A 16,917-nucleotide genomic window follows, 5' to 3' on the forward strand; every position below is an offset into this window, starting at 1 on the left:
ATAGTCGGGAATGAAGGGTTACGGGGAAAAGGCAGGTAGGTGGGGATGAGTCCATGGCCAGATCAACCATGATCTTACTGAATGGTGGAGCAGGCTCGATGGGCCAGAAGGCCGACTCCTGCTCCTATCTTACTGAACGGTGAGCAGGCTTGACGGGCCGGAAGGCCGACTCCTGCTGCTATCTTACTGAATGGTGAGCAGGCTCGACGGGCCAGAAGGCCGACTCCTGCTTCTACCTTACTGAATGGTGGAGCAGGCTCGACGGGCCAGAAGGCCGACTCCTGCTCCTATCTTACTGAATGGTGGAGCAGGCTCGACGGGCCAGAAGGCCGACTCCTGCTCCTATCTTACTGAATGGTGGAGCAGGCTCGACGGGCCAGAAGGCCGACTCCTGCTCCTATCTTACTGAATGGTGAGCAGGCTCGACGGGCCAGAAGGCCGACTCCTGCTCCTATCTTACTGAATGGTGGAGCAGGCTCGACAGGCCGGAAGGCCGACTCCTGCTCCTACCTTACTGAATGGTGAGCAGGCTCGACGGGCCGGAAGGCCGACTCCTGCTCCTATCTTACTGAATGGTGAGCAGGCTCGACGGGCCAGAAGGCCGACTCCTGCTCCTATCTTACTGAATGGTGGAGCAGGCTCGATGGGCCAGAAGGCCGACTCCTGCTCCTATTTACATGGCACAATCAATTGGTAAAACTCATTCATCAAAATTCTGCTTTAAAGTACAAACTCGTGAAAGACAACATACCTTACTATAAATACAAGCCTGATCCAGTTTCAGAGGCAGAATCCCACAAACTATCCATGATTACAGACAGGACAATCCTTAATAACCACCTGGATACAATATCACAGGATAAACAAACAGGAACAACACTTAATAGATATCACCATCCCAAACATACATAACATATGGAAATCAGTAAGTGAAGACACCAGAAATATCCTGAATTAAAAGTGGAAAATGAAAGACTATGGAACATGAACATACACTGAATGAACATGAACATACATGACATGAATATACATTGTCCCAATAGTAATATCTCCATCTGGTATCATCCCAAAGTCACTGCACAATAGCATTAAACAATTAGGGATACACAGCAATATCTTCATCAATCATGGGATTGAATTTAGGAGCCGAGAGGTAATGTTGCAGCTATTTAGGACCCTGGTCAGACCCCACTGTGCTCAGTTCTGGTCGCCTCACTACAGGAAGGACATGGAAGCCGTAGAAATGGTGCAGAGGAGATATACAAGGATGTTGTCTGGATTGGGGAGAATGTCCTATGAGAATAGGTTGAGTGAACTCAGCCTTTTGTCCTTGGAGCAACAGGGGATGAGAGGTAACCTGAGAGGTGTATAAGATGATGAGAGGCATTGATCGTGTGGATAGTCAGAGGCTTCTTCCCAGGCTAACATGGGAGGACAGTTTTCAGGTGCCTGGAAGTAGATACAGAGGAGATGTCAGGGGTAAGTTGTTGTTTTTTTTTTTTACACACAGAGAGTGATGAGTGGATGGAATGGGATGCCAGTGACGGTGGTGGTGGTGGATACAATAGGGTCTTTTAAGAGACTCCTGGACAGGTACATGGAGCTTAGAAAAATAGAGGGATATGGGTAACCCTAGATAATTTCTAAAGAAGGACATGTGGCACAGCTTTGTGGGCCGAAGGGCCTGTATTGTGCTGTAGGTTTTCTATGTTTCACACTTCTTCCACCAATCACCTCCAGGCTTCTTACTTCATCCCCCTCCCCCCAACCATACACCTTCTCCCTCACCTTGTCTCACCTATCATCTGCTAGCATGTATTCCTTCCCCTCCTCTCCCCACTTTATTATTCTGGCTTTTCCTCGTTTCCTTTTCCATCCTGATGAAGGGTCTCAGCCTGAAACCGCAATGGTTTATTCTCCTCCATAGATGCTGCCTGACCTGCTGAGTTAGTTCTTCCAGCAGTGTGTGTGTGTGTGTGTGTGTGTGTGTGTGTGTGTCTGTGTGTGTGTATATATCTGTGTCTCTGTGTGTCTGTGTGTGTATCTGTGTGTGTGTGTGTGTGTGTGTGTGTGTGTGTGTGTGTGTGTGTATCTGTGTCTCTGTGTGTCTGTGTGTATCTGTGTGTCTGTGTGTATCTGTGTGTGTATCTGTGTGTGTGTGTCTATGTGTGTGTGTCTCTGTGTGTGTGTGTGTGTATATCTGTGTGTGTGTGTGTGTGTGTGTGTATATCTGTGTGTGTGTATATCTGTGTGTGTGTGTGTGTGTGTGTGTATCTGTGTCTCTGTGTGTCTGTGTGTATCTGTGTGTGTGTGTGTCTATGTGTGTGTGTATCTGTGTGTGTGTGTGTATATCTGTGTGTGTGTCTGTGTGTGTGTGTATCTGTGTCTCTGTGTGTCTGTGTATCTGTGTGTGTGTGTCTATGTGTGTGTGTCTGTATATCTGTGTGTGTGTATCTATGTGTGTGTGTGTGTATCTGTGTGTGTGTGTGTGTATTTATATGTGTGTGTGTATCTATGTGTGTGTGTGTATCTGTGTCTCTGTGTGTATCTGTGTGTGTGTGTGTGTATCTGTGTGTGTGTCTGTGTGTGTATCTATGTGTGTGTGTGTGTCTGTGTCTCTGTGTGTCTATGTGTGTGTGTATCTGTGTGTGTGTGTGTGTGTGTGTGTGTGTGTGTGTGTGTGTGTTGCTCTGGATTTCCAGCGTCTGCAGAATCTCTTGTGTCTATGCAGACTAATGTGCTATGGTGCTATGGTTACAGTGTTGGCACGTGGCCAAGTGGTTAAGGCATCGGTCTAGTGATCTGAAGATCGCTAGTTCGAGCCTTGGCTGAGGCTGCGTATGTGTTCCTGAGCAAGGCACTTAACCACACATTGCTCTGCGACGACACCGATGCCAAGCTGTATGGGTCCTAATGCCCTTCCCTTGGACAACATCGGTGGTGTGGAGAGGGGAGACCTGCCGGTCTTCCATTCCATTACTTCCAAGGCGCAAATCCATGGTCTCTGGAGGCTAACGGAGGCCTACACACACACTATGATTACAGGCCAGAATTCCATCTTAACACACCAGGCTTTCGATTTCTCTCCCTGATGGGGGAAAAGAGGTTGTCTGGGTTTGGTGGGATCTTTAATTATGCTGGCTGCTTCGGTGGAAAATGTAGACCGCCCATGGAGGCTGTTTTCCATGATGTGTCCACAACTGGAGAGTCATAAATTCCGAGAAAAATCCATCACAGAAACGGGTCCTTTCTTTAGTCCGTGCCGAACCATTTTAACTCTTTGTGGTGGCAGGCTGAGCAGATGCCGTGCCAAGCCGCAATGCATCTGGACTGGACGCTCTCAGCAGTGCATCTGTAAAAACTGGAGAGGGTTAATGGGGACGCTATGAATTCCCTTCACCTAACACAAACTTTATGTCAGTTAACGTAAACTTAAAGTAACACGGATTGCACACAGCTTAGACAATGAAATAAACTTAGCGACATGACTTTAAAACAAGGGAGAGAGAAAGGATTCAAGCCCAAGGCAGTGTTACGGTTTGAGCAGAGCAGTTCAGGAACATGAAGGCAGTGGGGAAAAATGTTGTTGGAAGTGACTTTTTTTTAATTCATATTTTTTATAAGATTTATCACAGTGCGAAATAACACAGGAACAGGCCCTTCAACCCAAATGGTCTATGCTGACCGAGGTTCCCGTACAAGCTTGTGTTAACTGTATCTGTGTTTGGTCCATATCCCTCTAAACTAGGGGGTCCCAACCTGGGCTGGACAAACCCCTCAGTTAATGGTATTGGTCCATGGCACAAAAAAGGTTGAGAACCCCTGCCCTAAACTTTTCCTATCTGTTCATGTGTTTTTAAATTGTTGTTTTTCTGCCCACCTATACCTCTTCCTCTGGCAGCTCATTCCATAGACAGATCACTCCCTGTGTGATCGCCTTCAATTTGTGCCTTATTCCCCAAGCCTGGGGGGGATAAAAACTGTACATTCACTTGACTCATGCCCCTTGTGATTTTTACACACCGGTATACCTGCCAAATCTCAATCCCTCGAGCCCTGGCCTGCCTCATCCGCACTCTCCCCAGGTAAGCACCGTCCACGGGGAGGCTGCACCCACGCCAGCCAGCATCTGTCCAACTGCCTGCTTGTTTTGATAAATTTACAGAACTTTTTGACTTAATGCAGAAGGACCTCTTGATTCTTTTTTGGTCCAGCAATGTACCTTCTTTCTTTCCAGTCCAAATGGAGCGCCTCGACCCAAAATGTTGGCTGTCCATTTCCCCACAGACCTGCTGAGTTCTTCAGGCGTTTGGAGTGTTGCTCCAGATTTCCAGCATCAGCAGTCGTTCTTGTGTCTCCTTGATTCTTCATTCTGGGCTGTAAGCACGTTAAACTTAAAAATCGCATGGAATGAAGTGTAAAATCCCCATGGGCAATGCATGTCCACCAGGGGGAGCAGGCGAGCACGTTGTGCACTCAGGGACAGAGAGAGGGGAGGAGAGTGAGAGAGGAGGGAGGGGAGAGAGAGAGGGAGAGAGGAGAGAGAAAAAAAGAGTTGTACACCCACCGGGGGAGCAGGCGAGCACGTTGTGCACTCAGGGAGACAGAGAGAGAGGGGAGGAGAGTGAGAGAGAAGAGGGAGGGGGAGAGAGAGAGAGAGAGAGGAGAGTGAGAGAGAGAGAGTGAGAGAGAAAGAGAGAGAGAGAGAAAACGAGTTGTACGCCCTCTGGGGGAGCAGGCGAGCACGTTGTGCACTCAGGGAGACAGGGAGAAGGGAGGAGAGTGAGAGAGAAGAGGGAGGGGGGAGTGAGAGAGAGGAGAATGAGAGAGAGAGACAGAGAGAGAGCGAGAGAGACAGAGAAAGAGACACAGAGAGCGAGAAAGAGAGAGAGAGAGAACGAGTTGTACACCCACCAGGGGGAGCAGGTGAATGAGACTCGAGGAAATCTGCAGATGCTGGAAATTCAAGCAACACACACAAAATGCTGGTGGAACACAGCAGGCCAGGCAGCATCTATAAGGAGAAGCACTGTCGACGTTTCGGGCCGAGACCCTTCGTCAGGACTAACTGAAAGAAAAGATAGTAAGAGATTTGAAAGTGGGAGGAGGAGGGGAAGATCCAAAATGATAGGAGAAGACAGGAAGGGGAGAGATGAAGCTAGGAGCTGGAAGGGTGATTGGCAAAAGGGATACAGAGCTAGAGAAGGGAAAGGATCATGGGACGGGAGGCCTCGGGAGAAAGAAAGGGGGAGGGGAGCACCAGAGGGAGATGGAGAACAGGCAAAGAGTGATTGTGAGAGGGACAGAGAGAGAAAAAAAAAGGAGTGGAAAAGGGGGGGGGGGTAAATAAATAAATAAATCAGGGATGGGGTGAGAAGGGGAGGAGGGCCATTAACGGAAGTTAGAGGAATCAATGTTCATGCCATCAGGTTGGAGGCTACCCAGCCGGTATATAAGGTGTTGTTCCTCCAACCTGAGTGTGGATTCATCTTGACAGTAGAGGAGGCCATGGATAGACATATCAGAATGGGAATGGGACGGGGAATTAAAATGTGTGGCCACTGGGAGATCCTGCTTTCTCTGGTGGACCGAGCATAGGTGTTCAGCGAAATGGTCTCCCAGTCTGCGTCGGGTCTCACCAATATATAAAAGGCCACACTGGGAGCACCGGACGCAGTATACCACACCAGCCGACTCACAGGTGAAGTGTCGCATCTCCTGGAAGGACTGTCTGGGGCCCTGAATGGTGGTGAGGGAGGAAGTGTAAGGGCAGGTGTAGCACTTGTTCCGCTTACAAGGGTAAGTGCCAGGAGGGAGATCGGTGGGAAGGGATGGGGGGGGGGGGACGAGTGGACAAGGGAGTCGCGTAGGGAGCGATCCCTGCGGAAAGCAGAAAGGGAGGGGAGGGAAAAATGTACTTGGTAGTGGGATCCCGTTAGAGGTGGCGGAAGTTACGGAGAATTATACGTTGGACCTGGAGACTGGTGGGGTGGTAGGTGAGGACAAGGGGAACCCTATCCCGAGTGGAGTGGCAGGTGGATGGGGTGAGGGCAGATGTGTGGGAAATGGGAGAGATGCGTTTGAGAGCAGAGTTGATGGTGGAGGAAGGGAAGCCCCTTAGTTTAAAAAAGGAAGACATCTCCTTCGTTCTGGAATGAAAAGCCTCATCCTGAGAGCAGATGCGGCAGAGACGGAGGAATTGTGAGAAGCGGATAGCCTTTTTGCAAGAGACAGGGTGGGAAGGGGAATAGTCCAGGTAGCTGTGAGAGTCTGTAGGCTTATAGTAGATGTCAGTGGATAAGCCATCTCCTGAGATGGAGACAGAAAGATCAAGAAAGGGGAGGGAGGTGTCGGAAATGAACCAGGTAAATTTGAGGGCAGGGTGAAAGTTGGAGGCAAAGTTAATGAAGTCGACGAGCTCAGCATGTGTACAGGAGGCAGCGTCAATGCAGTCGTCGATGTAGCGAAAGAAAAGAGGGGGGCAGATACCTGTATAGACTTGGAACATGGACTGTTCCACAAAGCCAACAAAAAGCCAGGCATAGCTGGGATCCATACGGGTGCCCATGGCTACACCCTTGGTTTGGAGGAGGTGGGAGGAGCCAAAGGAGAAATTATTGAGAATAAAGACTAATTCCGCTAGACGGAGGAGAGTGGTGGTAGAGGGGAACTAGTTCAGTGTGGAATCCAAAAAGAAGCTGAGAGCTTTGAGACCTGGTGAACGAGGTTGACCCACCCCCCACCAGGGGGAGCATGGAGTGAGTTGTCAACCACCGGGGGAGCGGGGGAGCACGTTGATCACTCACGATAGAGAGAGAGAGAGAGCAGGTGAAAGAGTAGTACGCCCACGGGGGAGCAGGTGTGTACATTGGGCGTCCACAAGGGGGAGCAGGTGAGCGAATTGGCCCCCAGCAGGGGGAGCAGGCGAACCAGCGTCCCGATCGGTTGACTTCAGAGATAATTCTAAAAACTTTAATTATAGACACCTGCATACAGGTGATGTAGTTCAAAGAGATTTACAATGGAATAAAAATTAAAATGAAAATATGAAAACAAAAGACAAAAAGATGTTAGTTAAAAGCCAGATTCAATAAATAGGTATTTTGCAGGCGTTATGCAAGTGCCATTTCAGTGCGATTCTTTTATAGATTTAAGTATTGAATTCCACACTTTAAGAAATGAACACAAGAAAGTCTGCAGACACTGGAAATCAAAAGCAACGCATACAAAATGCTGAACAAACTTCACGGGTCACTCTCAGGGTCAGACACAGAGTGAAACTCCCTCTACACTGTCCCATCACACTCCCAGGGTCAGACACAGAGTGAAACTCCCTCTACACTGTCCCATCACACACTCCCAGGGTCAGACACAGAGTGAAGCTCCCTATACACTGTCCCATCACACATTCCCAGGGTCAGACACAGAGTGAAGCTCCCTCTACACTGTCCCATCACACACTCCCAGGGTCAGACACAGAGTGAAGCTCCCTATACACTGTCCCATCACACACTCCCAGGGTCAGACACAGAGTGAAACTCCCTATACACTGTCCCATCACACACTCCCAGGGTCAGACACAGAGTGAAACTCCCTCTACACTGTCCCATCACACATTCCCAGGGTCAGACACAGAGTGAAGCTCCCTATACACTGTCCCATCACACACTCCCAGGGTCAGACACAGAGTGAAGCTCCCTCTACACTGTCCCATCACACACTCCCGGGGTCAGACACAGAGTGAAGCTCCCTCTACACTGTCCCATCACACACTCCCAGGGGCAGACACAGAGTGAAGCTCCCTCTACACCGTTCCATCACACACTCCCAGGGTCAGACACAGAGTGAATCTCCCTCCACACTGTCCCATCACACACTCCCAGGGTCAGACACAGAGTGAAACTCCCTCTACACTGTCCCATCACACACTCCCAGGGTCAGACACAGAGTGAAGCTCCCTCTACACTGTCCCATTACACACTCCCAGGGTCAGACACAGAGTGAAGCTCCCTCCACACTGTCCCATCACACACTCCCAGGGTCAGACACAGAGTGAAGCTCCCTCTACACTGTCCCATCACACACTCCCAGGGTCAAACACAGAGTGAAACTCCCTCTATAATGTCGCATCAAAGGCATTAGATGGTTGGGAACCCCAGCTCCGTCACTCCCTTCGGAACCCCCCCCCCCCTCCTTCTCTCGCTTTGTCCTTCTCTCTCTCTCTTACCCTTCCTTCCCTCCCTTCCTCTCTCTCTCTCTCTCACACACACACTCTCTCTCTCTCTCTCTGTCCGCTTGTCTCCTCGTCCCTGCCTTTCTGCGTATCTGTCTTTCTCTCTCCCTCAGTCTCCTGGACCACCCGCCCCTCTCATCCTCCTCCCCGCCTCCCCCCGAGCGCAGCCAGGATGTTCCACACGCCGAGCCTGGAGCCCGTGTCCCTGAACGTCGGCGGCACCGTCTACACGACCAACGGCGAGACGCTGAGCCGCTTCCCGGACTCCATGCTGGGCGCGATGATCCGGGGGCAGCTCCCGAGCAGCCGAGACCCAGCGGGGAACCTCTTCATCGACCGCGACGGGAAGACCTTCCGGCACATCCTCAACTACCTGCGGTCCTCGCATCTCGACCTGCCCGCGGATTACAAGGAGATGAGCCTGCTGCGGAGGGAGGCGGATTTCTACCAAATTCAGCCGCTCCTGAGGGATCTGAGCGACCGCAGCCTCAACCTGGGCAATGCGCTCCTCCAGTGCAACCTCCTGTCCCACACACAGACCCTCCACTTTACCCTGAAGGAGGGACCCCTCAACTACGCCCTCTCCACCTGCCCCGTCACCACCTACCAAGCGCAGGTCTTCTGCACCTGCCCCTCCGTCATCGCCCTCCTGCGAGAGGGGCTGGAGCTGAGCCCGGACCCTTCCCCCGGGGCCGGTGGTAGCCCCCCTCCTCCTCGCCACCGCCTGCAGCTCGAGTGGACCCCAACAGCCCCCGATCTGCCGGCGGCCGAGTACTCCCGGCAGGGCTTCCGCCGCCTCCTCACCCGTCCCGAGGGCCGGGAGCTGCCGGACGCCCGCAGCCTGGTGGAAGAGGTACTCCGCCTGGCCCTGAGCCGCGGCTTTCGCCTCGACTACGCCACCCCGCTTCCCTCGGATGTGCTGGGCTGCACGGCGCTCCGCTTCGTCCGGTACTGAGACCCGGGGAGGGGGCTGCAATGTGCGGGAGGTGGGAGAGATCCAGGGAGAAGGAAGGCTCGGATACCCCTCTCCTCCGTTCGGTTGGGGGGTGGTCGTCACAGGGAGGGTATCGGAGAACGATATAGAGAGGGGAGGCGTCTCCGGAGGGGATTCCGGGTGCAGGGACTCGAAATAGGAGGGAAGTGCTATCGGGAAGGGAGGGAGTGGAGTTAGAGAAATAGACTAGGACTGTAAAGTTAAGATCCCTAATGCTCCACCGTCCCATCACACACTCCCAGGGTCAGGCACAGAGTGAAGCTCCCTCTACACTGTCCCATCACACACTCCCAGGGTCAGGCACAGAGTGGAGCTCCCTCTACACTGTCCCATCACACACTCCCAGGGTCAGACACAGAGTGAAACTCCCTCTACACTGTCCCATCACACACTCCCAGGGTCAGTCACAGAGTCAAGCTCCCTCTACACTGTCCCATCACACACTCCCAGGGTCAGTCACAGAGTCAAGCTCCCTCCACACTGTCCCATCACACACTACCAGGGTCAGACACAGAGTGAAGCTCCCTCTACACTGTCCCATCACACACTCCCGGGGTCAGACACAAAGTGAAACCGCTTTTACACACACACACACACACACACACATCGACGCACTTGATTTCAGAACATAACCACCTGTGAAACAGTGAATCAGCTGTTTGAACGACCCAGTAACTCTCTTCTGGGGTTTATACCCCGTGAGCTTCTCCCCCTCTCCCTCCCGCCTCCACCCCTACCGCCGCAGTACTGCATGTCCCCTCCCCGTCGCTCGGCTCGATCTCCGCGGTCGGGAGCGAGCTCCACCCTCCCTCTTCTCTCCAGCTGAAGAGCCCCGAGCATCCTCCGTGACGCGACGTTCCAGGGTCTCGCACAGCCCGAAGCGGCTCTCTAACACCGGCCGGTCGGAACCGACCCCGCCTCGCCACGGTAGGATCTCCCCCTCAGCCCGCAGTGGCTGGCGGCTGTGCTCGGCGGAAGGACCCCGAGGCGCGGGGGAGATACCTGGAGCGGGAACACCGACACACTTAGGGACCACAGCACTGCGACGCCCCTCCCTGTCACCAGGACTGTGTTCTTGGATTGGTTTGGGCAACGAAGGGTTAACGCTCTTACCAACTCGATTCCGCACCTTCTGCAGCAGTGACCCGGCCACGGGTAGGACTTCCCGCGGAAACAAATGTCTCCTCCGTTTCAAGCATGTGGTGTCCTTTTAGAATCCAACATTTCTCGCTTTCTCGTACGAGCAGCTCAACATCCTGAGCTCCAAGGTAAACTTATCTGAACAAAGACACTGACCCCGTCTTCCTCTGTGCGCGCACGCTGCTCGATCTGCTGGCAGTTTCCAGAATTTTGTTTCCAATTCCCTGTAGCCGCCGTTTCCACCCCAGAGGCTTTCTTCAGTCCTTTCCACCCGAGAGGCTTTCTTCAGTGATTACAGTGTCACAACATGCCCGGACCAAAGTGCTCCAGGATTCGCACTGAGTTTCAAATTATAACCTGATTATCTCTATTCTAGACGCACTGGAGCACCACCCCCCGACCACCACCTGCCAGCGGTCCTGGAGCGTTCCCCCCACCCTCCACTTGTACTGCAGGAAAACTGGGCTGTTCGGAGATGTAGAAGAGCTCGTTCGTATGTGACGTGGGCGGTCACGGTCTTTCCACCACCATGATTGTTTTTGCAATTTTTTCTGCAGGAGTGGTCTGCCTTCTTCTGGGCAGTGTCTTTACAAGACGGGTGACCCCAGCCATTATCGATACTCTTCAGAGATTGTCTGCCTGGTGTCAGTGATCACATGACCAGGACTTGTGATCTGCACCGGCTGCTCACATGACCATCCACCACCTGCCCCCCTGGGTTCACGTGACCCTGTATGGGGGAGGGGCTAAGCAGAGGTGCTACACCCAGCCCAAGGCGACCTGCAGGTTAATGGAGGGAAGGAGCACCTCACACCTCCTTTGGTAGAGACATATCTCCACCTCACTACCCAAAAAAGGAGGCTTGACTCAAAAGGAGAGCAGTGGAGACATTTCAGCGGTGAGCAATAACTTTAACAATAGACTGAGAAATAACAAGCCAAGAGGGACTACAAAACAAGAGAGAACCGATACAAAACACAACCAGACCAGGATTTCAATCAACAAGAACTTTGGGTGAGAGCTGGGTTTAAATAGGCTGCAGGTGACGAGCTAGAAACAAGTAGCAAGTGACCTCTATTATGGGGCATGGACGTGATCCTGAAAGAGGGCCAGGCGGCTGGCTTGGGCAAAACCTTGTCTGCCCAGCTCTCTGGACCTTGGCCAGGCCCAGGGACAAACTGACCAGGAGATCCACCTCGACCAAAGGACCCGGCCCCCCTCCACATCAGGTGACTGGAGATCAGGAGCAGGGGGCTAAAGTGCGGAACAGGACCTGGGGAGGGGGAGCAACATCAAGAGGCAGTGGAGGACATCATTCAGTGGGTCCAAAGAGCAGGGCCCACCATGGAGAACCCTGGTTCCATCCTAACTGGCACCCTCCCTTGGAAAGGGAAGTGACTGATGTAATTGCTTCCTGCATCAACTTGATGGGTGAATGGCTTGCTTCTGGACTGCAATTAGTGTCTGTTTTGTGTCATCACCAAAGTCATGATCTTTCTGTGCACCCTGAGGCTTCGAGGCTCTGCACCTCTTCCCCTCTCCAGCCCTGCTTGAGGAGTCATCAGTTCCCATGCCTCTAGTGAGATTTGAACCCTCAGCTCTGCGGGACAGGGTCACTATTGAACTGCGGTCAACGCATTGGGCGGGTGACCAGCCGCGGAGGCGATGGCAGGTCGGCTCGCGGTCATGCCAGGCATGGTGGGTCATGTCTGGAGAGATCTGGAGCAGCCCAGTCAGTGAGGTGGGCGTCGGTTACACTGACTTGGACATTGGTGCATCAGTCACGCAGAGGGTGGGGGGGGGGGACAGGTGATGTGTAGGGGTGGTATTCCAGAATCAGAGGTGATTGGCCCTCATTGATGTTGTGGGGCTTCCTCCAATCAGATGACTGGATCATGAGGAGGCTGAGTTTTGTTTAACTTGGGAAAGTTCTCACTGTTCAGGGGAATGGGGCATTATCACCACTGAGGCTTGTTCCCCCACCACCCCATTCCTGTTCTATCCCAGCCATTTTACTCTAACCACACTGACTGCCTGTCCTTTGAAACACAGGAGAGATGGAGGGATGAGAGGATAGAGAGTGAGGAGGGAGTGGGGCAGATCTCAGAGAGAGATGATGCTGAGAGTGGAGGGGGAGAGGTTTCTTCTCGTGCCGAAGGCTCCCCTGGGACATCCCAGAGCTGGAGTTTTTTTGCTTATCGCACTATTGTGAGATGCCCTCAGCGATTAATTTGCCAAGACGGTAGAACCATTCCTAAGTAGCCTTTCACTTCACCACAACCCTTTGCCCACTTGCTATAAAAATACCGGACCAGTGGGAAATTTGTCACACAGTGCTGAGCCACTGGAGATGGTGTGGATCTGTGATGGGCCCTTCAGATCTTGGGTCCACGTAGATGTTGGGAAGACAGCTGGAAGTGGGAAAGACCTATGATGGGCCCTTCAGATCTTGGGTCCACGTAGATGTTGGGTAGTCAGCTGGAAGTGGGAAAGACCTATGATGGGCCCTTCAGATCTTGGGTCCACGTAGATGTTGGGTAGTCAGCTGGAAATGGGAAAGACCTATGATGGGCCCTTCAGATCTTGGGTCCACGTAGATGTTGGGTAGTCAGCTGGAAGTGGGAAAGACCTGTGATGGGCCCTTCAGATCTTGGGTCCAACAGGTGTTGAATCCACAGAGATAGGAAGAACCTGAGATGCAGCCTCCAACCTGAGGAGTTGGGTCCATGCAGATGGGAAACCAGCTGCAGATGAGAAGGACATGTGGTGGGATCTCCAGATGTTGATCCCACTAGATGTTGAGTCCATGGAGATGGGCAGTCGGCTGGTGATGGGAAGCCGGCTGCAGATGGGAAGGACCTGTGATGGTGATGGGATCTGCAGATGTTGGGTCCACAGAGATGGAAAGCCAACTGGAGATGGGAAGAACCGGTGATGCAACCTCCAGATGTTGATCCCAGTAGCTCTTGGGTTCTGGGAGGTGGGAAACCAGCTGGAGATGGGAAAGACCTGTAATGGAACCTCCAGATGTTGATCCCACCATATATTGGGAAGTCCACCTGAAGACAGGACCCGGTTGTCCCATGTCTCAGACCAGTCTCACGCACCTGAGAGGCAGTGAGTTTTCTATTGGTTAAGAATGTGTTATCTAGAGCCTTATAGAACATAGAACAGTATGGCCATTCAACCCGCAATGTCCAATGCTGAGCACGATGCCGATTAAAACCAAATATCTCTGCCTCCTCCTGATCCATATTCCTCCACTCTCTACATATTTGTGTGCTGTCATGAACACCTTGACATATCTCCTTCCAGCTCGGCCCTGTCTAGTCACTCACCACTGTGGCTGATGATGGGGGTGGCACGGTGGTGTAGCCAAGGGTATAACTCTGTTACTGCTCCAGCAACCCGGGTTCAATCCCTGGCTGCTGACTGTAAGGAGGCTGTACACTCTCCCTGCGGCCACGTGACCTCTGGTTTCCTCCCACAGTCCAAAGACGTATGGGTCAGTAATTTAACTGGTCACATGGTTGGCAATGGTTCATTGGGTTGGAAGGGCCTGTAATATAAAATACAATATTAAATAAAACTTGCCCAGCACCTCTCCCTTAAACTTTGTCCCTCTGACGTTCTGTGCATGGGGGCGGGGTGGGATTTCACTGAACCCTCTTGAATGTTGAAATGCCTCGATAGAGTGGATGTGGAGAGGATGTTTCCTATGGTGGGGAGTCCAGGATCTGAGGGCACAGCCTCAGAACAGAGGGATGTCCGTTTAGAATGGAAATGAGGAGGAATTTCTTTAGCCAGAGAATGGTGAATCTGTGGCATTCGTCGTCACAGGCGGCCGTGGAGGCCAAGTCACTGGGTACACTTAACAGTGGGCATGAAGGCTCATAGGGAGAAGGCAGCAGATTGGGGCTGAGAAGGAGAATGGATCAGCCATGATGAAATGGCAGAGCAGGTTCGATGGGCCAAATCACTCTGCTCCTGTACCTTAATCTTATGGTCCTCTAGTACTTGGCATTTTCACCCTGGGATCAAGGTTCAGACTGCGTTTCTCACAATGTTATCATGGAAGTAACCTTGCGTATTGCTGTCAATCTCATCACCCTTGACTTAGTCCCTGAAGCAGAAGGTTCTGAGTTTGAATCCCGAGCCGGAGACTTGAAAAACTCAATGGGATACGGACACAGAGTCTACAGACGTGAGGCAAAGCAGCAGTGAGGTCCTGGTCCCTCTACAGGTTACAGGGGAGGAGGTCTTGAGGCAAATCAGGGTGGACAAATCCCCAGGACCTGACCAGGTATTCCCTGACCCTGTGGGAGGCAAGTGCAGGGGCCCCAGCAGAGGTATTTAAATCAAGTGACAGGTGAGGTACCGGAGGAGTGGAGGATTGCTAATGTTGTTCTGCTGTTTAAGGAAGGCCCTCAACATAAACCAGGAAATTATAGGCCGGTGAGCCTGACATCAGTAGTGGGAATGCTGTTGGAAGCTATTCTAAGGGAATATGATTACTTGGATAGGTAGGGATAGTCAACATGGCTGTGTGTGGTAGTCTGTGTCGAACCTATCTTGTGGAGCTTTTCAAGGAAGTCAGCAAGGCAAGGCAGTGAATGGTGTTTACAGGACTTTAGCAAGGCTTTCACCAGGTCCCGCAGGGGAGGCTGGTCGAGAAGGTTCGGTCACTCGGAATTCAGGATGAGGTAGTAAACTGGATTAGGCACTGGCTTCGCAGGAGAAGCCGGGAGTGGGAGGAGATGGTTGCCTGACTGGAGGCCTGTGACTAGTGGGGTGCCGCATGGATCGGTGCTGGGACCTTTGTTGTTTGTCATCTATATCAACGACCTGGATGATAATGTAGATTAGCAGATTTGTGGATAACACCAAGATTGGGGGTGTAGTGGACAGCGAGGAGTTTGCAGTGGGATCTGGACCAGCTGGAAAAATGGACTGAAAATGGCAGATGGAATTTGATACCGACAAGTGTGAGGTGTCGGACTTCGGGAGGACCAGCCAGCGTCGGCCTTACACAGTGAACTGAGGAGTGTGGTAGAACAGAGGGATCTGGGAATACAGGCCCACAATTCACCTGTGGCAGCACAGGTACTGTGCTTATAAAGAAAGCTTTTGGTACATTGGTCTTCTTAAATGTTGAAGTTGTACAAGATGTTGGTGGTGAGGCCTAATCTGGGGTATTGTGTACAGTTCTGGTCACCTACCTACAGGAAAGATGTAAATAAGGTTAAAAACGTACCGAGAAAGTTTCCAGGGATGTTGCCGGGTCTGGAGGAGCTGAGTTATAAGGAAAGAGTGAATAGGATAGGACTGTATACTTTAGAATGCAGAAAATTGAGAGGAGATTTGATAGAGGTATAGAGGGGTACAGATAGGGCAAACGCAGGCAGGCTTTTTCCACTGAGGTTGGATGGGACCACAACTAGAGGTCATGGGTTAGGGGTGAAATGTGAAATGTTTAAGGGGATCATGAGGAAAAATTGTTTCACTCAGAGTGTTATGTGGAACGAGCTGCCAGCACAAGTGATGCACGCAAGCTTGATTTCAACATTAAGAGAAGTTTGGATAGCTACACGGATGGTGGGGCTACAGAGGGCTATGGTCGTGGTGCAGGTTGATGGGAGTAGGCAGTTTCAATGGTTCAGCATGTACTAGATGGGCTAAAGGGCCTCTACTTTCTATGACTCTGTAAAAATTGAACAGCGTCAGATCCTGAGGGGTCTGGGCAGGGTGGGTATGGGAACAGAAATATAGAAGCAGAAATCTGCGGCTCATTACAGGCCCTTTGGCCCACAATGTTGTGCTGCCCATGTAACCTACTCTAGAAGCTGCCTAGAATTTCCCTACCACACAGCCCTCTATCTTTCTAAGCTCCATGTACCTATCTAAGAGTCTCTTAAAAGAGATCTGGAAGAATTTAGAATTACAGGCCACTGGTAAAGGAAAACAAGGGGAGCCATTTTGGACAGAGTCTGGGTGAAATCTTTTCCTCGTGTTGGGTCTTTAGAACTCTCTCCCTCAAAGGGCGATGGGCGTGGAGTTTTTGTGGTTAGTTTGGACAGAGGGATCTGGGCAAACCAGAAGAAAGTCACTGGGATTGTGTAGATGAGGTTACAATTGAACCTTATTGATCGGCAGAATAGGACTGAGGATTTGTAATCTACATGTCCGAGATTCAGTGTAGTTGTGACAGTGTGGGGCACCACTGGAATTACCATCTCCTGGGTAAAGTCCTCCACTGGCCCTATCCACTCCTAAGGTACTCCTGTGGATGTCACGGAGGTGAAGTTATTAGCCAAGCCCAGTTTATTGTCATTTAACTACCCTGTCAAAGACTTTTCTCTGGAACTGGGTGCAAAGCACAGTAGTGCACATAACACACAATAACTTATTAAAATATGGATAAAATCTACTGATGAATCACACACAAATAACAAACTAAAGTGCATACATTAAATATTGTGAGGTACGGAACCAGCGACACTCGAATGCGATGTGGCAGGGAGTTCAGAAGCCCAATGGCCTGAGGGAAGAA

General features: G+C 51.5%; 1 protein-coding gene and 1 long non-coding RNA gene across 2 annotated transcripts; one reads left to right on the forward strand and one right to left on the reverse strand.

The window, feature by feature from the left end:
* Nucleotides 1-455: 455 nt before the first annotated feature.
* Nucleotides 456-10,469, reverse strand: LOC132396917 (uncharacterized). The gene is made up of 3 exons (XR_009513173.1): nucleotides 10,341-10,469; nucleotides 4,223-4,377; nucleotides 456-3,352 (listed from the first exon to the last, which is right to left on the reverse strand). It is a non-coding gene; the product is annotated as an uncharacterized LOC132396917 (long non-coding RNA).
* On the forward strand, nucleotides 8,257-10,347 carry LOC132396916 (BTB/POZ domain-containing protein KCTD21-like). Its single transcript, XM_059975013.1, has one exon. It carries the CDS (start codon nucleotides 8,406-8,408, stop codon nucleotides 9,186-9,188), a length of 783 nt encoding a protein of 260 aa, XP_059830996.1. The 5' UTR covers nucleotides 8,257-8,405; the 3' UTR covers nucleotides 9,189-10,347.
* Nucleotides 10,470-16,917: the final 6,448 nt, after the last annotated feature.

The sequence above is a fragment of the Hypanus sabinus genome, chromosome 7 (genome assembly GCF_030144855.1).
Source record: "Hypanus sabinus isolate sHypSab1 chromosome 7, sHypSab1.hap1, whole genome shotgun sequence".
Taxonomy (NCBI): Eukaryota; Metazoa; Chordata; class Chondrichthyes; order Myliobatiformes; family Dasyatidae; genus Hypanus; species Hypanus sabinus.

Excerpts from the sequence above, each read along its gene's own strand:
- LOC132396916 (XM_059975013.1), top strand. The coding sequence starts at position 8,406 with ATGTTCCACACGCCGAGCCTGGAGCCCGTGTCCCTGAACGTCGGCGGC.